Source organism: Cucumis melo, chromosome 10, assembly GCF_025177605.1.
Source record: "Cucumis melo cultivar AY chromosome 10, USDA_Cmelo_AY_1.0, whole genome shotgun sequence".
Classification (NCBI taxonomy): Eukaryota; Viridiplantae; Streptophyta; class Magnoliopsida; order Cucurbitales; family Cucurbitaceae; genus Cucumis; species Cucumis melo.
Window position 1 is genome coordinate 2,130,011 of NC_066866.1, and position 25,152 is coordinate 2,155,162.

General features: G+C 32.6%; 4 protein-coding genes and 1 non-coding gene across 12 annotated transcripts; 2 read left to right on the forward strand and 3 right to left on the reverse strand.

The window, feature by feature from the left end:
* Positions 1-1,096: 1,096 nt before the first annotated feature.
* On the reverse strand, positions 1,097-5,748 carry LOC103489222 (uncharacterized). 3 transcript variants are annotated; one of them, XM_051091103.1, is made up of 6 exons: positions 5,670-5,748; positions 5,365-5,432; positions 4,262-4,388; positions 3,141-3,314; positions 2,997-3,054; positions 1,097-2,903 (listed from the first exon to the last, which is right to left on the reverse strand). In XM_051091103.1, exon 6 carries the CDS (start codon positions 2,416-2,418, stop codon positions 1,273-1,275), a length of 1,146 nt encoding a protein of 381 aa, XP_050947060.1. In that variant the 5' UTR covers positions 2,419-2,903; positions 2,997-3,054; positions 3,141-3,314; positions 4,262-4,388; positions 5,365-5,432; positions 5,670-5,748; the 3' UTR covers positions 1,097-1,272. The 3 variants fall into 3 exon arrangements, with proteins under 3 accessions (XP_050947060.1, XP_050947058.1, XP_050947059.1); XM_051091101.1 differs by lacking the exon at positions 5,670-5,748 and having other exon boundaries at positions 1,097-3,054; positions 4,262-4,511; positions 5,365-5,418; XM_051091102.1 differs by lacking the exons at positions 4,262-4,388; positions 5,670-5,748 and having other exon boundaries at positions 1,097-3,054; positions 5,365-5,414.
* LOC103489221 (choline/ethanolaminephosphotransferase 1-like) lies at positions 5,491-10,911 on the reverse strand. Of its 3 annotated transcripts, none has more exons than XM_051091105.1 (18): positions 9,989-10,146; positions 9,851-9,901; positions 9,482-9,559; positions 9,312-9,387; positions 9,175-9,197; positions 8,989-9,089; positions 8,690-8,784; positions 8,524-8,592; positions 8,051-8,120; positions 7,593-7,656; positions 7,434-7,474; positions 7,262-7,346; positions 6,908-6,970; positions 6,681-6,739; positions 6,525-6,577; positions 6,220-6,292; positions 5,850-5,894; positions 5,491-5,729 (listed from the first exon to the last, which is right to left on the reverse strand). In XM_051091105.1, exons 1-17 carry the CDS (start codon positions 9,989-9,991, stop codon positions 5,873-5,875), a joined length of 1,026 nt encoding a protein of 341 aa, XP_050947062.1. In that variant the 5' UTR covers positions 9,992-10,146; the 3' UTR covers positions 5,491-5,729; positions 5,850-5,872. The 3 variants fall into 3 exon arrangements, with proteins under 3 accessions (XP_050947062.1, XP_050947061.1, XP_008446510.2); XM_051091104.1 differs by having other exon boundaries at positions 5,491-5,750; positions 9,989-10,145; XM_008448288.3 differs by lacking the exons at positions 5,491-5,729; positions 5,850-5,894 and adding exons at positions 10,305-10,449; positions 10,745-10,911 and having other exon boundaries at positions 6,216-6,292; positions 9,989-9,998.
* A 33-nt stretch (positions 10,912-10,944) lies between these two features.
* On the forward strand, positions 10,945-11,016 carry TRNAH-GUG (transfer RNA histidin (anticodon GUG)). Its single transcript has one exon. It is a non-coding gene; the product is annotated as a tRNA-His (tRNA).
* A 7,940-nt stretch (positions 11,017-18,956) lies between these two features.
* LOC103489220 (protein NSP-INTERACTING KINASE 2) lies at positions 18,957-22,562 on the forward strand. Of its 4 annotated transcripts, none has more exons than XM_008448285.3 (11): positions 18,957-19,372; positions 19,463-19,592; positions 19,697-19,768; positions 19,873-20,016; positions 20,230-20,301; positions 20,410-20,469; positions 20,562-20,656; positions 20,868-21,017; positions 21,085-21,432; positions 21,515-21,894; positions 22,036-22,562. In XM_008448285.3, the coding sequence occupies exons 1-11, from the start codon at positions 19,270-19,272 to the stop codon at positions 22,354-22,356; spliced, it is 1,875 nt and encodes a 624-aa protein (XP_008446507.2). In that variant the 5' UTR covers positions 18,957-19,269; the 3' UTR covers positions 22,357-22,562. The 4 variants fall into 4 exon arrangements, with proteins under 4 accessions (XP_008446507.2, XP_008446508.2, XP_008446509.2 ...); XM_008448286.3 differs by having other exon boundaries at positions 18,958-19,372; positions 21,091-21,432; XM_008448287.3 differs by lacking the exon at positions 18,957-19,372 and having other exon boundaries at positions 19,543-19,592; positions 19,697-19,775.
* A 323-nt stretch (positions 22,563-22,885) lies between these two features.
* Positions 22,886-25,039, reverse strand: LOC103489218 (F-box/FBD/LRR-repeat protein At1g13570). The gene is made up of 4 exons (XM_008448284.3): positions 24,824-25,039; positions 23,711-24,536; positions 23,420-23,578; positions 22,886-23,273 (listed from the first exon to the last, which is right to left on the reverse strand). The coding sequence occupies exons 2-4, from the start codon at positions 24,512-24,514 to the stop codon at positions 22,980-22,982; spliced, it is 1,257 nt and encodes a 418-aa protein (XP_008446506.2). The 5' UTR covers positions 24,515-24,536; positions 24,824-25,039; the 3' UTR covers positions 22,886-22,979.
* Positions 25,040-25,152: the final 113 nt, after the last annotated feature.

A 25,152-nucleotide genomic window follows, 5' to 3' on the forward strand; every position in this document is an offset into this window, starting at 1 on the left:
GAATCTTGCGTCAAACTATCCTACTTCTATCTGTCCATGTGATGAAGCAGACAAAAGGTCATAAAATTTTTTACTTTTAGAAATCTATGTCTTTCATTTAGGCTCTAAAAAGAGGCCATCTATATGAAATTCCTAATTTCTATCTTCCTCTGTAGTTCTAACATGTTTTTTTTTTCTTCTTTTACTTTAGGTTACACAAATGTTACAAACATTGAAGTTAAAATATAATACCAAAATTTGCTTGTTATAACCATCCAATTATGACAACTCCTTCCAAGACTAAATTCAAACAATACAAATAATAGGTGTCATGAGAGATGCTTGGTTACTTTTGTGGGTGGAGTTCAAGCACATTTAAATTTCAACCAACTTGTTCGGGTCGTATATTTCTTTTAAATAAAACAACTTCTATTTATGTTAGTTACTTAAAATTTTTCCAATTCAATCTAGTTATTAGATAAAGTATCCAAAAAATGATAAAATAAAATAAAATTGAGATAAATATGTTGTGAAAATGAGACACAACAAGATATCGAAGAAATATAATATTATAATAAATAAAATAATATAAATAAATAAATTAAGAAAATTAAAGAAAAAATCTGTTCATTAAATCCAATTTATTCAGAGTTTTAGCCAATATGTTTCGATTAATAGATGTTGACTTTGTTGAGAGACGTGAGCAACAAATGAGATAGTTATAAATCAAAATAAACATTTATTTAATACATATCTCATGACCATAACACTTCACCCCCTTTAAGCAGGACGAAGAGGAACGAGAGGGGAAACTACTTTTTTATCTTTTGGTTCAAACCAAAGAAAACCCAGAAGAAGTGTCACTCATGAGACATTAATTAAAAAGTAACATGCTTAATTTAATTAGAAAATATACAAACTTTATAAAAAGAAACTAATTCTCTTCCCTCATCTTTTTTTTTTTTTTATATCGAACTGTCACTGATGAGACATTCTTTCTTCCATTCTTTGTCTTTGTCTATGGCAAAATGTTTAAACCAAACAGTCACTCTGCCCAATGACATACACATTCTCCCAAAACAAACAAAAAAGATTTTGAGCAGAGTACACGAATGGCTTTAAAAGTTGTAAAACAATTACCAACTATATTCGGAAACATGCCACAAAAATACACATCAATATTTGTACTAATCCTACACAACAAAGAACAAGAAAGAGAAATAGAAAAAAAAGAAAGAAAGAAAACTATTTTTTTCTTCTTCTTATAATTCTGTTTGTTCTTCTTTATTAAATTCATGTTTTAGACATTAATTCTTCTTCTTTCTTCCTTCCACTTGCATTTGCCCAGTTTGGTGGATGTTTGAATATCCATTTCCATGCTTTCAAGCTTTTCCTCCCCTTCTTTATCCCTCTATCACTTACTGTTATCCTACATGAACCTCCACCGCTGCCAATGATTCCCTCGCCGGCGGCACCACCGTAAAGTCCTCTGCTGCATTCATGTGCCGCCATGTCGAGAGCTCTGGTGCTCCCAAACGCAGAGTTGGGGTTTGAGAGAAGACCCAAACCCATTTTAGGAACGAAGATATCTGGTTTTGATTCTGATGTGAAATCCAACTTGAAATCTATGAACCCTGATTCATCCATCCCATTGAAATCACTTTCTTTCAAAGAAAAAACTCGCCTATTGGCTAAACTAAATCCATTATGATCGCTATCATAATTCCCACATTCTCTATGATCGCTCTCGAAACCACTTTTTCTCGGCTCTGTTTCACTGAATCCACTTCTTCTAGCGGAATCACAGACTAGTCCTCCATTAACACTCGAAGTTCTAGCACCTGAAATCGAGCTACGGCCACCGGAAACCACCATGTCTCCGCCGTCCTCTGACCCAAAAAACCCATTACCACGAAAACTACAGAGAGATCTCGACCTCGACACACCCATGTAATCAACCATACAAATATCACTCTTTTCATCGAACCCACAAACGCTTGATCTCTCACATCCTTTCTCCCTCTTCTTCCTGAAAAATTTCCCAATCCTCCAAAACCCACTCTTCTTAATCTCCACACAACTACTACTACTTCTCTCCAGAAGAACAACCTCCTCCCTTTTCTCCAACTTGGGCTTAATCGGACCCAACAACGAAACACCGTTCCTCTCATTCTCAATCAAAAACGAAACTCTTCCAACACTTCCCACTTCAACAGTACAAGAATTTCGATTCGATGAGATCTCAGAGCAAGAGCAAGAGGAGAGCCTCTGCTCTCCACAGTCAGAACAAACCAGCTTGATCAACCGATCTTTCAAACAATCAGCACAAATACCAACAGAGGAAGAAGAAGGGTGTTTCTTACATGGAAATTCCGAAGCAGAGGAATAGAAATCCATGTCGTTGCTGTAAACTTCCAAAGCTTTGCCTCTCTCCCTCATGGCCACGGCTTCCTTGATGAACAAACTAAATTGTCTTGAGAAAAGAGACAAACCGCCTTTCAAGAACAGGGGAAAAGAAAATATTAGCCTGATTTTCAACTGGGATTCATGGAAAGAAAGAAAAAAAGGAGACTTGGTCAGAATGCGTTCACAGCTGAAAAAGGGTAAAGGGAAAAGAAGAAGAAAAACAGAGAATGAGAAAGTTTTGACTTTGAGAACAAAAGAAAGACAACTTTTTTAGAGGAAGAGAGACGTAAATATCACGTTTTTGTAGGCAAATGACAGTAAAGGAGCAGAAGAAAGAAAGAAACAGAGAGTAGAGTGAAGAAAAGGGAGCACTATTTCGTGCAGCCCATTATTGCTTTTTGCTGCAGAGGAAGTGAATGCCTTCTTCAAATTGAACAATATTCATAATAAGAAGGTTTGTTTGCTGTTGCTGGCACTTCTGGGCTCTGCTATTCTGCTGCAGGGTCCAATGCTTTATCCTGCACCCGAGTCTTAGTATAAACAAAAGTCTCGAGATCGTACGGTTAAGATCCATCAATCATCATTCAAGGTGAACGTGCAATGAGTCTCACTCTCGTTGCTGTCGTCGTGATACTCAATCGCCATCAAAGTTTGCGTGTTGGATAAAACCTTTCACGTGAAAAATTAAAAGCTAAGTGGAAGTGTGGAGTTAATGAAATGAAATGAGAGAAGGGTTTAAGGTTTTATTATGCTACCTGTTGGAGTGTTTAATTACGATGTCAGAAACAATATAAGTTTCAAGTGTCACAATCGGTTAAATGGAAATATATTGCCCTCAATTTTTGCAATTACTGTCCAGCCATTTGAAGCAGAAGTTCATAACACCACAAACATATATCTGACTCTTATAAAGATCCAAAATTATACATCTGTCATGTAAAAGTTAGGTGAAATTGCATATTTAATTTTTCAATAGGAGGCACTGTATACAAAATTTATAGAAACTATTTATGAAGAACTAAAATCCAATTTATAAAACTACAGTGATCCAAAAAAATCTTTATATTTCACTAATTAATGACATATGACTATTGCATTAAACTTTAATCAATCATAAGAATTAAAACCAAAGGAAAATGCATGTGAAAGGAAAATGGGAAATGTATAGAGTTGAGGGCTAAGGAGGGGGGGGTGGGGAGGAGGCATGCAACTTCAATTGTCTACTGCCTTTTTTTATACACAATCATTACTCTATGAGACATGACCCATACGTTGTCATCCCCACTAGATTTTGCCAAGTGTCTCGTATTCATCCCATCGTACTCCTAGGATGATTTAATCCGACGGTGGTTATCACACGCCCGAGGACTCAACTGGGAAATGGGAATCGTGGGCAGGATATGACATTTGAAGTGTCGTGAACAATTTGGGGAAATTTTAGAAAAAATTTAATTACCTCCAATATGGGTCCCTCCCTTCCTTCACATGCTGTGCATGATCACATTCTATATTCTCCCGCCCGTTACCCTCGAAATAAATATAAAACCCTCGATCATATTTATTACTGTTTACCACACTACTCCAATCTCATATTCTAATCGAGAAACAGAAAACAAAACTATAATACATAATAAAAGTTTGTGTTACGAACTTCCCTCTCAGTTTCCTTTTTTAACTTAAGAAAAGCACGTTACATAATTTAAGTTATAAACTACCAAGGCACATTAGAGAAGTTATGAGCAAATTTGCAACACAGAATATATGCAAGTCCCACAAAACAAAAGTCAAACCCTCGTCTTTTGAATCGACCAATCGAGCAAAATGACCTAAGTCGAGCTCCATATTGAAACCTTATAACCATGAGGACCATACCTACCTTGACACTACACCAACATTGCACATATCCAAAGCGAGAGAGAATCCATCTTATGAATAGTCTCATTAACATATGTAATCATGCTTGATATTCTTTGTACTAATTTGGGCATGGAAGTACATACAACCTAAGAAAACATCAATACGAATATGAGTCGGCTTCTGCACCAATGAGCGCGTTCAAACTAGAGGAGTGGGCTAAAGAAGCGAGACACCCATGCCAGGTTAAGCAAACAATCTATAAAAGCATGCTGATTTTTTTAAAAAAATGTAAAAGTCAGAACTAAAACATAATATTTAAAGAAAATTGCACCAACCACCACATATAAAGTTAAAGTAAAACTCGATGCATAATGCAAAAGCTATTAAAATTTAGGATTAAAAAATTTCAAAGATACGAAAAAATGAGTAGAAGACATTAAAAAATTAGAATAGTACAATAAGCTGTTTTGTTTTTATTTATTTATTTTTATAAAAATACGACTTTCCAAAATTCATGAGTAAAAGATCAGCCTCACAGATGTATTCTCTCATGTACATGTTAATGTGCTATACAAAATAATATCAATAAATTATTCACAAAACCATAAATACGTAGGACCTCAAATATTTTGCTTGCCACATATAAATTATATCATGCATTATTGAAAAATTGCATCATACAACATACTCCGAGGATGGTACTTTAGAGCAGAGAAAAAGGTAGAAGGTAGGGATAATAATAGTAAAATTCGCACGCTCCATACACGCGCGAGCATTTTACATTATTGAAATACACAAAACAAAAAGTTCCACAAAACATTAATTTAATTTTAAAAAAAGCTAACTCCCAGTTAAGTTGTAATATAGTTGGCATTTGGTAATGATGATGTCCCTATGGACTTCCCTTAATTAATAATTTTGCTATCGTTTATGTAACTTATAAGCTTTAACCGAGGAGTTAATGGGATTGTCACTTTCAATATTTATGCATGATTATGAGCATATCTTGTCTTGATAAAACAACAAAGATTATGCCTTACTTTTCATTTAATTTGAATGGGCTCATGATTAAGTTTTAAACCAACCTACCCCAGCTTACACTACATGTTCTAAGATATATACCTTTGTTGTCTGACGTGCTCCATTTCCATTGGATGCTTCCCAATTCTCTGTGATCATACATCAGATGGCTGAATCACATTTTCATCATTTAATCAGACTTCAGTGATTGGATTTGGACATTTGAGATCATACAAAATAATAAGCACAAATATAGATATGCAACTTAATATGTTTACAATAAGAAAACTAAAACTTCTGAATGAATTCTGAAGCTTTATACAACCCAAGTATGATATGCAGAAATTCTGCCCAGGATTCCATGTTCAGATAGGAATATTGTTGATGGATATCTTACTATGATTTACCTACAATGTACAATCTACTTGAAGGCAGCCGAGGTTCTGAAGTGGCTAAATACATCGTTCCTTCAAATTGAAGCCAATACTCTGTCAGAGATCAAAAATATCTAAGAAGGACATTTATGGTTTGCTTTTTGAACACCTTAGCTTTTAACAAGTCGATAAGAAATGGAAGCAAGGGCATACCATTACAGAATAACAGATGGATTTCAGCTTTCTTTCTTCATTATCCTGTTAGCCAAAGAAAGTACAATCAGACAGGCTTTCTCCATGTACAATTATTCAAAGAAACATGAAATCAAAGTTCCTTTTAGAAAAAGAGAAACAAGTAGTGCAAGCAGTGTGCATATCTGGTATGATATATTCAAGCTCCAGTTATTCCAAGCATAAGATAAAACCTTTGTATCATGGTGGAGTGGAAGTAAATTGATGAACATGTACAAGTAAAGTGCATAAACGGTATAGTTTGAACCAGGCAATAAATGAGAGAATCCTAGTACTTTTCCAATTTGGTAACTTGCAGAAATTTATATCACGTGGCTTTGTTTTCTCTCACCTGAAGCAGTGGATTCCCAAAGAATTTTTCATTTCTTCAATAACTGATGTGGCAAAGTGCAAATAGAGAGCACCTGAATGCAAAGAAAGATGAGAGTATACATGACGAGGTAGAGTTGCACCAAAACAAAATCTTCTCACAGCCTATAGATATTTATCTGCAGAATTGAACTTAAGAGAAACACGATTTCCTGAAAGGAGCTCAATAACTAATAATAATTGGGGACCACATGAACAAGCAAAACAAACAACAAAGGAACCCATGGCCACGATATCACATTTTTGTTATCAAGAAAATTCATGAACCTGTGTAGATGACGTAACCAACCAGAACGAATCCCTCACCAAACACAGGAACCCTGAAACAGTTTATTCACATGGCTCATCAGTTGAAAGAGGCTTAATATCCACACCTAATGTGCCATTTCCATTAACTAATCAAAATAGGATGAACGGATATACCCTCCACCAAGTCTTGCGGTCAGAGCATTCGCAATCGCAAATGGGAGATAGAAAAGTGACTGCAACGTATGAATGTAACTTTATTTATTATAATTATTACACAATCTCTAGGGGGAGATGCATGCAAGACAATGTAACACAGCATGCAATAAACATCAGCTAGGAACTATGTATAAAGTTCCACTACAAACAGTTCCTAGCAATAAAAGTGTGTCAGCGAAGCATACCATGCACATTCCAGTTTTCAAGCCCTTAGGTTCATCACACAAGTGAGCAAGAATCATTCTTCCCTACAAAAGATGGATTTTTATTTACAGGCCATTAATATCATAGGTTAAGAGTACACCAATAATTTGTTTGGGGGGGGGGGGGGGGGGGGGCAACTGATATACAAAATTAAGAAAAAAGGAGCATATAGTAAACTTGATGGAACCCATTTGCCGATTCTTTCTTCTTTATTTCCCATTTTAAAATATGCTAACTAAATTGTGTTAAAACAGAATTTATTTGGGTGGGATTAATACAGCAAGGTGGCTGATATCCTATTATCTAGACATTCACATCCAACAAGAATATCTTACCACTAAGAATCCAAAGGCAAGGCCGCTTCCGGTTACAACCAAGTGTGGATAGTTCTTTATGAGGTCTGAAGGAGATAAGTAATCCCTACACGAGAATGCAAATCATTCACGGAAGGAACAAAAAATAAATATAAGAAGAAAAAGTTTGATGTTCAATAGGCCAAAATCGTACCACATCAGGACTCCACCAAGGAGTACAGCAAATGGGCACAACTGACAAGAAAAGAATTACAGAGTGAATTTACCAAATAACCAACAAACTGGGAGAATATAGAGCAAGGAAGAAACTTGGAAAAATGGAATTGCTGAATTCCCCCCTTTGAGCTATTACCATTGCTAAAGCCAGTAACATACTTCCTTTTCTTGCACGAACAACCTTATAGACATTGAACACACTGCACAAACGCACAACATATTGTAAATTAAATCTAACTTTGAACAAGATGTGCTTCTACTTATCAACAATATTTTCCATTTCGTTCAAGGGAGTGCTCCAGTAGACTTGCTCCTATTATTTCATTTTTTTCGCAATAAAAGCCGATCTTTCTTTTAAAAAAAGAACAGATTCGAAGTATCCGCATCATTTCACCAATAATTATAAGTTGAATGAGAAGGGTGGAGGATAATATTCCCAAGATTATAATTATAAGTTGAATGTGAGAATAGGCTTCACGTAATTTTTTAGTTCTGATATCTACAACCCCACTAAACCATCTAGCCAGATATATTATCTAGCATGCAATGCCAAATTATTGCTCACGTTATAATATTACTAGTTTGGGTGCTTACTTAAATGCAACCGTGGGAATAACACCAAAAGCTGTCATTAGTAACATCACAGCACTGCTCATCGCAACATCTAATGTTCAAAAGAATAAATATTAGGCTTCGGCCACAGTTAACTAAAAGGAAGAAAACATTGGCAGCAATCCAGCAGAGCATGTAATCCAGGTCAAGCAAACCAATACATTTCATTACAGTATCAATAAAAACAGACTACTTTGATAGCAGAAATTCTTGCAAATTTTACAAACATTTTAAAATTCAAAAGCTCAATAAATCAATCCAAATAACATTTGACAATAACATTGTTAACAAAAATGTTGGCAACTAGGTGGCTTTGGCCATGGAAATAAAATAATAACAAAGTGTCGAAAATATGTTGCTTGACAGCGTATATAATTAATAGCACATTCAGTGAACGATTATATGTAACAGAAAATGGGTAAGGCAAATGATGATGACATTAACCATAAAGTTACCTTGAAGAAAAGGAACCCAGCTTAAAAATGGTAAGGATTTTCCAAAAGGTTGAGCCCACCATTCAGCACCTGGAAATTAAGAAACAAAATCATGGTTGCTTCTTATAGATATCAAGGATGCTAATCCGATGCAAAGTGGAGAATAGAAGAAGAGGTAGGACTTTACCAACAAATGCTGTAAAAAAGTGAGATAGATAGATCAGCATAAGACCCTCTGTGGGTCCATTTATAGTAGGAAGAATTAGACTGTTGGTGAAATAACTGCATAGAAAGGGGAAGAGTAACGGGCTTGAATTAGAAGAAGAAGAAGAAAGATTCTTATTGATTACACAGCATTCAACAAATAACTAACAAGTCCATATCAAACAGCTTCCGATTTCCAGAAATTTATTCTTCTGGAGTGCATAGTCAGTATAAGGTTAAAAGAAAAAGTACTAATAGTTACTGTGCCTGCTAACTACTTACTGTTCCCATGTAGCACCATAAAAAGGAATGGCAGCAATAACCCATAACCAAAAAGTATTTCTTCCACACATGGCAGTGCTTCCAAAAGCTAAGGATTCAAACTGAAGAGAAAACACGAACTTTCAGAAAATGCCATGGTGGATACTTCAAACTTATGAGGCGAAAACTAAGAAAGAAGGTACCAACCGCACAGGCAAGTGCATCACATCCTTAGAAGAGATACATGGCAAGGAGAGAACACATCATCTGTCAATATCAAACACACACACGCACACACAATAGAATCGAGAAGAAAAAAAAGATTATATGAAAAGGCAGGTCACCATGGTCAAAAAGTTCTCCCAATGGACTCGAGGAATTTGTTCTTCTTGCTTGTTTTCCATCAACAGCATCAAAAGTCTAGCACGCAAGATATAAATTAAAATTGAAGAATCTATATATTAGCGCAAAGAACAGAGGAACCATATAGATAATGAATAAGAATCAGTAGAACCTGATACAAGAATAGGAGTAACCCATGGGCAACATGAACCCATCTTGGTGGAGCTGAATCTAGATGAGGCGAACACACCTTAAAGAAAAATACATGAATAGTATGAAGTTTTCAATATTGGTATTTATTGATAGCTTCTTGCAAAAACGATTCAAAAGCAGATCAAATTTCCATGACATTTATAAACCAGGAAATAAATTTCCAGAATCGTTTGATTTGAACAAAAAGGTTTAACTAATTGCTAAAGTATATTTAACTAATTGCTAAAATATATATAGACAAGCTACGTTGTGAGAAAAAAAAAAGTTGAATAGACAAGCACGATCAAAAGATTAGGAAATATATGTGGTCAGATTGATCGACACTCACGTAGCCAAGCAGCGCAGATGTGACCAAAAAAATGAATCCAGCAAATGTAATCTGTGATAAAAAGAACACATAAGAAGAACAATCCAACTAATAGGAAGTAAAAATGACAAGTCAGTGCTAGATGTAAGATCAATTCACCATGTTTGGGCTGAAGACGTCCTCAGAGAGAAACAGAGAAACAGAGAAGAGCAGTCAGTGTAATCCCGACGAAAATAACCATTTCCAAAATTCACGAGCAAAATCCATTAATATAACAAGAAAAAACAATATGATAAAGACTTATCCAAACCTAAAAGAGATTTAGAGTAAACTAAATTACAAACTTCAGTGCCTATTTATATGCTAAAAATTTATCTAAAGCTAGCAACTAACTTCCAGCAACACGCCATAAAATCGGTCCCGTTAACTTAAATAAATTCGAAAACTCATATAACCTAAAATACGAAACACTTACGGCATCCAAAGAGGAAATACATTCACGAAACGGCTCCAGAAGGGTTGCAAGACATATTTCGCCACAAAAGAGTGATCCTCACCGCTGTACTTGTATCTTCGGAGTGCCGCCACGCCATGTGCTCCGATATAGCCCATTTCTTTCACTGTTTAAGAAACTCAATAACTAAAAGTATAAAACTCAAGAACTAGCAGATACATGATGAAATTCAAACCCAATAACCATTTAGTAAGCGTCAACAAAAATTAAAGAACACTCCGAGTAGAGTGACGACTGAAAATCATAGATTGAGAGAAAATTCGCAAAGTAAAGCAACGACTTACAGTCTTGAAATCGATAGAGTCGAACGAAGTAAGAAAGGAATTGAAAGAAAATTTCATCAGCCAAAAGCTTGAACAAGAAAATTCTCAAAATAACATGCGATCATTGAAGTAACTCACCCAATGTGAATCGAAGAGATCGATTGAATGATCTGGTGGAGAATACTCGAAGGCGCCAACTGGTTCGAACAACACGTTTTGGCTGTCTCACTCCCGCGCTGAAGCTTGAAGCCAAGCTAACCGACTCTCTTTTTTCTGTTTACGAAATGTCTTCGTTAAATTCGTTAAACTTGCTTAATTAAAGAAGCAACACCAACACGGTGGCTGTAGTTTAGTGGTAAGAATTCTACGTTGTGGCCGTAGAGACCTGGGCTCGAATCCCAGCAGCCACAAATTAATTTCAATATTTTTTTCTCCAAAGTCCAAAAACTTTGGGCCTTCATTTCGTCTTGAAAGCAAAGGCCCATTTTTTCACTTGCTACCCTGTCCATGAAGAAATATAATTCTCCATATTTATAATGCCTACCAATTTTAGGGATAAAATTGCAAATACGTAAAAGTCTATAAACTTTTGTGATAGTCTATCAAATGTTTGCAATATATTCTAGCGAGTTCTTTTATAGGATTTCGTAAAAAAAAAAAAGGACATGTACATGCAATTTAGATCAATCGTTGAGGATCAAATTTTCTACGAACATAAATGAAAGGTGAACTAATTTTGATGAAATTTTTTATGATAATAGAAAATTCTACTGTGATTCAACTAGCTCCTATAAAAATATTATTATTATTTGATTAACATATAAAGTATTAATATATATATTTCATAACATTTTGTGACATTTTGTTGTAGCAAATTTATAAGGATTCAAGTAAATAGTCAATATTAGTACTTTTCTTAAATTCACAAAATAATAGTAGATATTTAGATTCTTTTTCACTTACCTAATTTATAATTCTGTATTTTCTAAAGGAACAAATAATTAAAAGAAAGTTACTTTTTAATTATAGGCTAATCAAAAGAAAAGTTGCATTGATTAACTTCAAATCATTAGGATTTAGATAGACAAACAAATCTTTGAAGTCTTATATTCATCTTTTTTTTTTTTTTCTCTTTTGGAGTCCAAATTAATAATTTAATTTTTAGCTTTAATTTAATTTATTTTTTCTCTTTCCAATTTAACTTTCTTTGATGCATCGTTAAATCAAATTATTATGAGAAAATTATGTGTGCTAAAAAGGGAGAAAGATATATAAATTCAAATTATTTAATTATTTAATTATTGGAATTAAATGTGTGTTGAAAATGTGAATTTAATTTATAATTGAAAATTTGTTTTGCCTTTAATTAATCCAAAGCAAAGTTTTGCCTTTTGTCACGTCTCAACAAAAGGATTGAAAAAGGCTGCTAGGCTGTGTCTTTCTTTTCCCTTCCCCCCCCCCCCCCCCCACCCTCTAGTTTTGATTGGACTACAAAAGCAAAACCCATTACTTATTATTTTCCATTTTCATTTTTCCTTTTCATGCTTGAGATTGATTCAAAGATGAAAAAGAAAAAGATTAAATCAACTTGAGGGAAAGAAATGTTTTCCAAATTATCATAAATGGTGATTGACGTAAATATTCAATCAAATGATTATAATTAATGCATCTTTCTATTTTACTTTTATTTTATATGAGTATTTTAGCAATAATATTTTAAATTTATAATATTGATTTTTTATCCATAATTCGGTCTTTTTATGTTTTCACGAGTTCAACGTTAACCTAACGAATCTATCGAAATTTTTATTATATCATAAAATATTCATGACATATAAATAATAAATAACAAAATATTACTAATATAAATAAAACAAAAACAATAACTCTTTTTCTAAAAATGGTAAAATGTTTATTTACTGATTTTAAATTTATTTTTTGAATCTTATGTTTATACAATTTTTATTTTATAAATGTTAATTGACATCAACGTGTCATATGTTATCGATATTTTTTGTTTTCAAATTTTCATAGTTTGATATATAGATGTATGGAATGAATCAATACTTTTTGTTATATTCTAAAAATATTCGTGAAGCATAAAATAAAAACAATAATAAACTAATTATGTTATTACTTGTTTTGAAATCGTAAAATTTTTGTTTACTAATTTTGAATTTATTTTTTAAATTGTATGTTTTTATAATTCTTTTAGAAACATTCACTTGTATTTTTATTAAATTAAGATCTCTATGTAAATATATATATATATATATATATATATATATATATATATATATATATATATATATATATATATATATATATAGATATAGATAGATAGATAGATAGATTGTTATCAATGTTATAAACTTTGATTAGAACCAACTATAACCAAAAATGTTAAAAACTTTGATTAGAACCAACAATAACCATAAATGTAGTGATGAATAATTATTGAGTAAATAGCTTTCTAACTTTTAACAACTTTTACCCAAAAAAAAAGACACTTTAATTTCTGATTACATTTTCTTTATGTTTGAAAGGAAGTTATTCTTTTTTTAAAAAATACAGAAATACACGAAAAAGAATAAAGATAGTATTCCTTGTAGAATAATCAACAAAGAAATTCACCAAAAAATTCAAATTACAAGACCAAGCAATATCTACTTTGAAAATAAGTTTGTCAAATTATAAATTTAAGGGGTCTAACAACAATTTTGAAACGGAAAAAGCCCACAAACCTTCTATTAAAAATATAAAAAATGTCCCGTAAAACACACGCTTAATATATTTGGTACATTACCGTTTATATTTGGATAGCTAAATATAAACGATTTACTTTTTCAATTCTTTTGTTTAATTTGGTTACACGATCGCTTAAATTTTGTGCTACCCAAATTTGATTTTTTTTCTTTAAAATTTGATAAAAAAATTTTCAAAATTGTTTAGATTTGGCTAAACGATTTTTTTAAATTTTTTTGCAACACGATCATTTAGATTTATATGATCATTTATTTTTTTACACAATCGTTTAAATTTGGTTACTCCAATTTAAACGATTTTTTTTCAAAATTATTTATACACAATCCTTTAGATTTGGTTCTAAGAAAGAAGAAAGACGATGAAAAGAAATCACAACTGACAAAAAATATGGTTGAAAGAAATCGTAGTGAAAAAAAAAAAAAAACAATAAAAACGATAGAAACAAATTGCATAAGAGAAAAAGACGAAATAACAGATCTGTAATATTTAAAAAAGACTAACCTAATTAATTTTGTTACACAAACAGTAAATATTTAAAATGTTACTAAATTTAATCTATATAATTAATCAGTCTCCATAATTTAAATTTTAATTAGAGTTTAAAATTTCATAAAATTTTCATAAATAACTCTTACTATAAAAGTTACTTAGGAGTCTTTTTATGTCGAACTAAATAATTTATATGGATTTGTACCTAACAACGAGTGTGACACATATGTGTAAGAAAAAATTTGTCCTATGTAAGATTAAATTAATTTTATATAACTAATTATTCTTACGTGAAGTTTTATTCTTCCACTCATCTCGAATAAATCATGGTAAATAATTAGAGAATCCCCAAACATGTTTTTTTTTTTTCATTTAAAAAAAAGTATATTATTTCTTTTTCCCTCTTTGTGGTGTCTCATTCTTGTCCTTGATTTCCACTAAGATCCAAAGACATTTTAGAAATGTAATTGACGAATATGAATGTATTCGAAGTGAAATCTTTGTCTCGTAGTTTTATCGGTAGGGTAATGGTATTTCATATTCATTGAAAATTTTGTTTTTATTTATATATCCACAATCATCTCTTTATCTAATCGAAATGAGACTTTAGTAGCATTTTCAACTATTTTATCAAAAACAATAATAATAATAAAAATAAAAATATTAAAATTGATATGAAAGAATTAATCTTATTAGAGGTTTACAATTAAAAAAGAAAAAAATGGTGGGGAAAAAAGAGAAATTCAGAAGCAAACTTAAGGCTATATATATATATATATTAGGAAAAAAAAAAAACAAAATGATTAGGGTTTTGTACAAATTGTTGATAAGAAAACACACAGAGTTTGAATAATTTTGAAATGAAAAGGGAACAATAATTGGGAAGTGATTTGGAAAGTAGGGTTCAATGCATGCATAAATAAATAAATGTCTTTGAAAGAGAGAAGTTAGCTTTCTTTTTGACTCTTTCATTTCCTTTTGGTTTGCATGTCTTACTCTCAGCTGTTGCAAAGCCAAGAAGTGGGTGGAAAAATTATAAAGCTATACCAACTTCCCAAAACCCTAAAAAAACACACATTCATATCCATTTCCATATCCATCACATTTTAGTTGTAGTTAGGGTTTATAACATGTCGATTTTGTCTCTAAATTAGAAATGTCGTGTAAATTATTATCATCTGGACGACTCAATCAATGACGCATTAATTGATATTATCTTTAGTAATGATCTCTTTGATGATACCATATGATATATGTTTCGTAACGTTAGTTGGAACTATGATATATTAGCATTTTTTTATGTATGTATATATATATATGTGTATGTATGTATATTACCTTTTCATATTAATTATATTCTGACTTTTTTTTAAAATTTAATTTAAACTCTTCTAATTTTCTTCTTAGTGGTTTCTGACTTTGTTTCTAAGACACTATGTGTTTTTTTCTATTTTGACTTTCTATTTCTTTTCCATCTACCAACTTCTCCATCTTCATTGTTGTTAGATTTTACCCACATTAAATTAAATATATATAATGAAATGTTCAACACTAATTACTTTCAATATATTTGATCAAGCACGTTATTTGAGTGCATATGTGCATATCGACCCTTTTCACCATTCATATCAAAATATTTCAAAATAAGAAAAGAGAAAATTGTCAGATGACAAATTATGATTGAACAATTTAGTGAGATGCATAAAGATAAAGACAGGAGATACTATCGATATGTACCTAAAAGTTAGGTTTTATCATTGATTGTCAACTTATGTGTCTCTCTATTTACTGAAAGACATATATCATCAACAGTTCGAATCTCACACAATCATTTGTTAAACTATAAAAAGTTGAGTTAGTCTAATGGGATGAGATGGCTTAAGAAATACTGCAATTTTTTACTTTAAAAAGATTAAAGTTTGTGATATTTGTTGGACTTTTGTGGAATTTTTGAAAGAATCTGAGTGCCATGATTGATATTATGAATTAATTTAATTACTTTTCGTTTTAATAATTTTACCATTTATGTCAAATTTCCATAAATACACAATGAAATTAACCCAATCAACTAATCATAATTACAAAAACATCTTAAGTCAATGAATAATGTTATGATTTTACATTTATGACATCTCATTGAATTAATTAATGCAATGATTGTTTTTCAGAGACCATATATGTTCAAGTTTTTGAAAATTACAACTCAACTTCTAAATGATAGATATTCTTAAATCTACTGTTAACTAATTCTTTTATTCCAATAAACAGAACTAATAATTGTTGAAATAATTTGTAGGGTTTTCTTTTGATTTGACTTTTAATTAATATTTTAGAATCAAGTCATTTTAAATACGATTAAGATAAATGTTGGACACCATTTTGCAATAAATAAATAATTAAACTAAATTAAATTAAATTAAAATACCATTCTTGTACTTTGGGAAATTTTCATGTTTAGTCTATGTTTTCCAGATGTTAAGTTTAGTACAAATCTTTTATAAATTGCTTACATTTTCACCGTAATTTTAGAAAAATATCTACTTACTATATTTAAAATTTAAATTTTATTAAAAGTGGTTGAACTAAAAAAAATTAGTCAATGTGTTTTTAATACAATAACCATGAAGATAGTAGATTTATATGTTGACTTCTAGCTATTAAAATCATGCTAATTAGATATGTAAACGAGTTGGGTTGGGTCTCCAACTCATATCTTTTGAGTTGGTTGGATTGTTAACTCGAATAGTATTCCCAACCTAACTCTTAAAATATGGTTGACTTAAGTTGTCAATTTCTATTTTTTTTTTCATTCTTAAATTTTTAAACTCAAAACACCCAAAAACTACTAAAAATGCAGATCTAGTAAATTTTAAATAAATAAAAAAGAGCTCAAAATAAATAATCACTAACATGAAGTCAGAGAGGTCGTAGTATTGATAGAACGCTGATGAGAAGCTGGCAACGATGGACAGTGAGAATGAGAGGTGCAAGATGAGAAGCCAAGACGAGAGAGAGAAGAATAACGCAGAGATGTGAGGCACGACAGGTGTAAACAAAATTTTAGAACCTAACCCAAATATTATAATATGGTTTCGAGTTATTTGGGATGTCAGGTTATTCTTATATCCCTAATGTTAACAATGTTAACTAAGGTTAAGTTAAGCATAAGAGAAGAATTGTATGGGTTAACTCGAGCGTATTAAAATATAAAATAAAACTAAAAGAATAATCTTTTCGGAAAGGAAAAAAAAAACATAATAAGAGATGAAAAAGTTATGGGAACATACTTTCTTATATAGTTGACTTTGGTCAAATACCTTTTACACTAAAAATGTTTCTGAATGGAAAAGATATAGAATAATTCGTAGGTTCAAGTTGAGCCGTCTGATTTTGATCACACTGCTTTTTCTGACAACTGAAATTTAGGACCCACAGTAAGAAAAGAAAAAAGAAAAGAAGAAGAAAATAATTTTATTAATGTAAAAGAGAGAGTGTTTGCTTTTAAAAGTAGAATGCTTTTAGATTGTTTATGGAATGGACAGTACGATGGATATATAGACAGCTTGAGTGCATTAGAATAATCCACTTTCACTATTAATTTTATTTACACTCTTTATTAATTATCTCTCTTTTACACTTATTAGACTTTAAAATACGAGAGTTCACCGTTCCATAATTAAATATTGATCAAAATATAATAAAATATTATGGTTTGTTTGTGATAGATGGTAATAAATAGTATTATCGTAATTATACGGTCATATTTTGCTATATTTATAAATATTTTGTCATTTAAAATAAATTTTCTTTTATTTTTTATTTTTAAAAATTAAATTAATTTTTCCTCGTTGTTTTAGAATGATTTGCATATTTTTTTTAATACAAGGCTACAAGAGTCGGACATTTTTAGCATGTTCTTACTTTATTTTTTCGATTTTTAAATTTTAGTTTGATTTTTGAAAATATTTTTAAAAATTTGATAACAGTAAAATGTTTATTTTTAAGTTTAATATTTAGAACGGAGAATGGAATGATGGAAGAAAATTGAGAGGAAAAGGTTGGGAGACTTAGAATTTAACCTAAATAAACAAATTAGGAAACCCTAAAAAGAAAAATAAATGAAAGAAAAAAGTGGTAGGGAATGTGAAATAGTGAGGGAGAATGTTTGATAAGCAAAGTCCACAGTGCAAAAACAAAAGCAATTCCAACACTCAATCACACAACAAAACAAAATTAATTTCAATTACATTTTATTTCCTGTATTTTTAAATTTTCAATTCAAAATCTTTTCTGATGAAAAACAAAAACCATTTAAAAAAAATGGAAGAACATAAGTACTATTCAAATAATTATAAAAAAAAAAAATGTAAAGTTATGTATGCTTAGCTTAGAGCAATTTTATGTTGGATGACCTCTTAGTTATTTTCTAAGATGCATGAAAGTGATATAAAGTATGCTGAAAGAACTTGTGTTAGTTTGTAGGACAACTTTTATTCTTAAAGGCTTTCAAGACAAACAATAATGAGATAGTGAGAACACATGAAAATGTCGAGACCATTGGATACCGAATTCAGATTCCAAATCTTGGTACAAATCTTGAACTTGAGTCGTTACAGAGGAGACTTTAGTTTCAAGAATGAGTATCAACATATATTCAATAAGAAGCATATATATAGGTTAGGAACCTTCGAGACAAATAGAGATGACAAAGCGAAAACGCAAGAGAATGTCGAGGCCATCAAGTATCAAATTCAAATTTCAAATTCTAGTCCGAATCCTAGACATAAGTCCTTATAGAGGAGACTTTAGCTTCAAGGAATAAGTATAACATATTCAAATAAGAACTATTAGTAAAACAAGAGGAATAATTGATAAGACAGATATCAAAGGGTAAAACAACACCAAAACCAAACTAAGCATTTTAAAATATGAAAGAGCCAAAATGAAATAAGGATGAAAGTTGGGTAAGAAAGAAGAATATTCTAAATTTAGGGGAATTCCCAGTTTCCCACACACAACCCTCTTCAAACTCATGCATGATTAAAGGAGATTTTTTCTTTGCTATATAAGTATCAACAAATTGGTTAACTTTGCCCTTAAGGCCCTTAACTTTTCCATATTCTTTTCTCCACTTTTCTCAGGCCACTGGCTGGCATGTTGGCTTCTCTTTTTTACTACCCAAAGAAAAAAGCCATTCCATCTCTCTCTCTCTCTCTCTCTCTCTGACATCAAGGCTTTGAACAATTGAAAATTCAACCACTTTCATTCTTTTCCAATTTTACCAAAAGTCGTATAAAAAAAAACATACCAGCAACAAAATTATCAGTTGAAAGTTGGTTGTGTGTGAGCAACTTTAGCTCATCTTCTAACCAAAACAAAATTCCCATCTTCAATATCATTTCAAGAATATGATTCAAATGGGAATTAGAATAAAAGTTTCCATTTTTCTCTTGTTGTTGTGGAATTTTTCTGGAAATGGTTTGCTTACTGAAAAAGGTGTTAATATTGAAGGTATTGTTAATGGAAATCTTTGATTAAGTTCTTATTGTATCTTCTTGTTCATCTCTAAAGATTGTTTTTTTTTTTTCTTTTCTTTTTCAGTTCAAGCTTTGATGGCTATTAAAGCTGCTTTGAAAGACCCACATTCTGTTCTTAATTGGGATGAAAACGCTGTGGATCCATGTAGTTGGAGCATGATTACTTGTTCTTCAGAGAAATTTGTCATTAGTTTGTAAGAACAACAAGAGTTCAAATGAATTCCTATAAATTTCCAAAAAGAAAAACAAAACTCTAGTACTTATTTGTTCTTATGGATGAATTGATAATTCACTGCAGAGGAGCTCCAAGTCAGAACTTGTCCGGTAGCTTGTCGCCCAGCATCGGAAATTTGACAAATCTTCAGTCTGTGTGAGTTGTCAGTCATCTTCTTCATGAACTCCATGAAAAAGAAAAAAGATATCTCTTCTTCGCTGTATCTTAAAAAAGACAAATTTATTTAAAAAAATTTACAGGCTTCTACAGGACAATAATATATCAGGAACAATTCCAATGGAGATTGGGAACATACCTAGCCTTGACACTCTTGATCTTTCAAGCAATGGCTTCCATGGAGAAATTCCCTCTTCTCTTTCCCATCTTAAGAGTCTTCAATATCTGTAAGTTTCTTGTTTGTGTAATTAACCCATTGGCAATCACCAATGGACTTCAAATCTTATTCCGATTAGTTAAGGTAAATTCAATTAAATATTAATCAAGAGAAAATGATATTACAGAGGTTATTACTCTGAAACATGAAAATCACTGATGAAACCAGAAGTTAAGTTGATAGGATTAGGATAAATTTAATTAACTTTGTTCTTTGTGATTAGGAGACTAAATAACAACAGTCTTTCGGGGGCTATTCCTTCATCTTTGGCCAACATGACTCAGCTGGCATTGTTGTAAGTACTTATTTCTTAAACCTTTTGCTTTTGACGAAGATTTTGAGATTAAACCATATCTTTCATGGGGTTAATTGATTGATGATTATAGTACATATCTTGTTACAGGGACCTGTCTTTTAATAATCTGAGTGGCCCATTGCCCAGATTACTAGCTAAAACCTACAAGTAAGTTACTGTTCAAACTCAATTTTTTTTTCTGGTTTATTAAAGCCCTTTTTTGTTCTTAGATTATTAATTTCATGTTCGAATTTACAAAGCCTTGCTGGGAATTCGCTCATTTGCTCACCTGGGTCAGAGCATAGCTGCAATGGAACTGCTCCACCTCTCTTATTTGCTGTCAATACATCTCAAAGTAATCAAATTTCCCGCTCTCTTCCTGTTTCAAACTTGAAATCATGGCTTTTTCTCTTTGCTTTAGATAAGTTTATGTTGAGATTCACAATGTCCAAGCACCAACTTTTTGACTGAACTTTAGCTTCATGATGGCTCTTATTATCGTCTTTAAGATGTTTGGTATAAAATTTAATCTAATTCATCTTTTCTTTTTCCTGTTTACGTTCAAGATCCACAACCTTCTGGGAGATCCAAGGGCCACAAATTAGCCTTAGCTTTTGGCTCAAGCCTTGGATGTGTTTTTCTGTTAACCATTGGGGTTGGCTTCTTTATTTGGTGGAGGCAACGACACAACCAGCAGATTTTCTTCGATGTTAATGGTATGCTAATGAATTTAATTAGTCCAATAATTAATAACATTTTGATATTAATGAAAGTTCATTAAAGTTTCAGATCAAAGATTTGAAGAAGTTTGCCTTGGGAATCTAAGGATTTTCCAGTTCAGAGAGCTTCAAGCCGCTACAAACAACTTCAGCGGTAAAAACTTGGTAGGAAAAGGTGGATTTGGGAATGTTTACAAAGGGTATCTTCAAGATGGTACAATTATAGCAGTGAAAAGGTTAAAAGATGGAAATGCAATGAGAGGAGAAATCCAATTCCAGACTGAAGTTGAGATGATCAGCTTAGCTGTGCACCGGAACCTCCTCCGTCTCTACGGATTCTGTATGACAACCACGGAAAGACTGTTGGTTTACCCCTATATGTCGAACGGCAGTGTTGCATCTCGTCTCAAAGGTACGGCATGAAACAGACAAAACAAAGACATGTTTGTTTCGAGGTTTTAACGATGACTACTGAATGTTTTTACATTTAACAGCAAAGCCAGCTCTGGATTGGAGCACCAGGAAAAGAATAGCATTGGGAGCAGCAAGAGGGTTACTGTATTTGCACGAGCAATGTGACCCCAAGATTATACACAGAGATGTCAAGGCTGCAAATATATTGCTTGATGATTATTGCGAGGCTGTGGTGGGAGATTTTGGACTGGCAAAGCTGTTGGATCATAGAGATTCACATGTAACAACTGCTGTACGAGGAACTGTTGGCCATATAGCTCCTGAGTATCTCTCCACTGGCCAATCTTCCGAGAAAACTGATGTGTTTGGATATGGAATTCTTCTTCTTGAGTTGATCACAGGACAGAGAGCTCTTGAATTTGGAAAAGCTGTTAATCAGAAAGGAGCGATGCTTGATTGGGTGAGCAAGAAACAGTACCTGAAACAACTTGCTGTAATCTGTACATGAAAAAGATGTCAAATATCAATTCTAATACAGAACTCATCATTTGACTCAGTTCATATAAACTGCAAATCTTTTTTTTTTCCTCTGTGATTGCAGGTCAAGAAAATTCACCAAGAAAAGAAGCTTGAACTACTAGTTGATAAGGATCTAAGGAGCAATTATGACCGAATTGAACTAGAAGAAATGGTTCAAGTAGCTCTCTTATGCACACAGTATCTTCCAACCACCAGACCTAAGATGTCTGAAGTGGTCAGAATGCTTGAAGGGGATGGACTTGCGGAGAAATGGGAAGCTTCTCAGAGGGCAGATGCAAACAGATACAGAGTCAACGAGTTCTCTTCATCGGAGCGATATTCTGATCTTACAGATGACTCTTCCCTGCTTGCGCAAGCCATGGAGCTTTCTGGACCAAGATAATGTTTATACAGTTTTTCTTTTTTCTTCATTACAAAGAATCCCAAAATCCCAACATGTATTTTCCTACAGAATGAGACATTATCAAAGTGAGTCTGTCATATGTCAGCCTCATGTTGAGGCTCCTGTGTTAGTGGAGATAACTCGTAATTGTACAGTTCAAGTTCACGTGCTCATAATAGTAATATTGGATTGAATTTTGCTCGAAACCAATTTTTAGAGACTTGATTATCAACCTAAAACAGTTGGCTCCTTAAATGTTCCTGCTAGTTCAAGGATTATCCAGAAGACTATTATAAGGGGGAAAAACTACAATGTTATGGGGTAGTTTCTCCAAACATTCAAAGGGGATACTCAACTCAACGTTGTGAGAAAGTAAGGGAATGTCATCATACATGATTCAATATAAAGTTGATAACAATGTTTCTTAAAGAACTCTTGCACCTGATAAGACAGAATGACAAGAGAAGAAATTTCACATCATATAACAGAAGTGGGTAATATGATTCGTTCTTGATTTCACGATAAAGGATATCAATAAAAGCTTCCATAAACTTATCTATTTACCAAAGAACATTGTTTATGAATGCAGGTATAAAATGAAAAAAGGAACTTTACAACTACAACTATTCCTGGATGAACAAAATTTCTGCTTCAGGTGAAGCCCTCCTAAATTTTAACAATTCAATCAACATATTCAATCGTCGATCAGTAACATAGACACAAGGTCTGATACTCATTATCTCAAGTACCGGGCAATTCCTAAGCAAATATTTAATAAATTCCATCTCGTGTGGTACACCAGACATATCTGTCGCTTTCACAACTCTAAGTTTACCAAATGTGAGGTTCGAGGGGCATTCATTCTCCCAAAAGTCCAAGTCAGGTGCTTCTGAAGCGGCCACGGGATTTGACGAGCCCTGTTTGAAATCAATAGGTAGAAAAAGATTTTACCATTCCCATGTTAAACAAAATTACTAAAACGTTCACACTGATTCAAGAACAGAGCCACATAGAAAAATGGAAGAATGAAAAAAAGAAGAAAAAAGAAAAGAAAACCAATTACCGATATTTGAAGTTCCTCCAAATTTGGGGAGCTGGTAATCAAACGAAGCACTACAAGTATCTCGTTCATATCTTCAAAGCTGACTTGGTGCAGTTCAATACTCTTTAAATAGATGTATGAAACCGGCAGAGTTCTTGCACTATTACCTATACTCAAATACTTTTGGGAAAGAGAGGGGTGGGGGGTAGGAGATGAGAATCACATTTTATTCCTTAAACCGAACATTAAAAATAAAGCTCTGCAACAGAAGCACGGATCATCAAATGTGTAAGTATATTAGAACTATCATACCTTCGTGAAATAAACATGTCCTGTAAGTTTCTCAAGATAAGGCACCCCACCAAGAAACTTTTCATAATTGCAATCAGAAATATCGCCAAAGGGCTCAGATTCATCATTCATATATAATGCAACTGAAATTGAAACCAAGAGTGGCGTGTTTTGAAGACATATGTCTCTAAACTCGCCTTCAAGATAGAGGTACTTAAGATTCGGAGCACAGATATTAAGCACTAGACTATCAAAATAAGAAAGCGCCAAACTCTCAAGAAGAGGACAATTAGAAATAAGACTTTCAATGTCTTCAGGTGCAATCAAAACTTGATGAAGTTTTAGGCTTTTCAAACATAAAAACCCCTTAAAGGTAGGAGGTGGATCCAATTCACAACGATACAACTCCAATAGGGTCAATTTGCTACAGTTAAAAAGACAAGAATGCACCCTAAACCACTCCCCATCTCCTAATTCAATAATCAATTCCCTGATGCCTTTCCTTGAAAGAAAAAGCAACCACTGATCTAAATCTGGGGTATTCTGCAAGTAAGTAGCAGAAAGATGGAACTTGTGAATTGGACCTTCATGAAGAAAAAGAACATGAGTGATAAAATATATAAGGTCTTCATAAATTCCATCATTGGACATTGCAACACAATCATCATCAAACACAAGTTGAGTAAGAGTAGTCCACTTGTATCTCCATCTCCTAGATAAAATACTTGTTCTAATAGCATCTCTAATTGGTAACCTAGTGAGAATGCATTCTATAATACTCTGAGGCAGATCGCTTAAATGATCCACCCCCAAAACGTCACCCATTTATATAAATTTCACTCTTTATCTGCAATCAAGACAAAAGAAACAAGATGAGAACCTGTTATTATACCCGGGCATTTCGGAAAAAGAAGAAACAAAAATCCCAAGAAAGAAACAAAACCAAAGATTTCTTTTCAACAAGCAAGCGATACACAAATTACAAACCCATTTCATAAAGTCAAGGAAAAAATTCAAAAAGTTGAAATTTTGAAAGGAACAAACACCGTAGTTTCCAAAATCAGACGAAAGAATGCAGTTTGGAGTAGAATTGATAAAACCGATCAGAGAGTTGAGGATCAGTATGGAACAAACCGGAGAAGAGTGGCGGTGCGGTGATCAGCAGGTCTCAGGTAGGAGAAGGATCGGAGAAAGGAAGGTGTAAACAGAAAAATTGAAGAAGAAAAATGGAAAATATACGCAAAAGGTTTGGGAAGGAGTGGGCAGTGGCAGGGTTTCTGTTGAGTGAAAGGGACCCCGTTCGGTGTAGGTTCTAACTCAAAATTCAATTTTTTTTTCTCGACGAAATTCAGCTTTTTACTTTCTTATAATTGATAATGAAATATTGTAGTTAAAGGTTATGAACACACAGATTACAATCCTTTATCATTCTGTTCTATCTATCCCTCATAATTTTTTTTTGT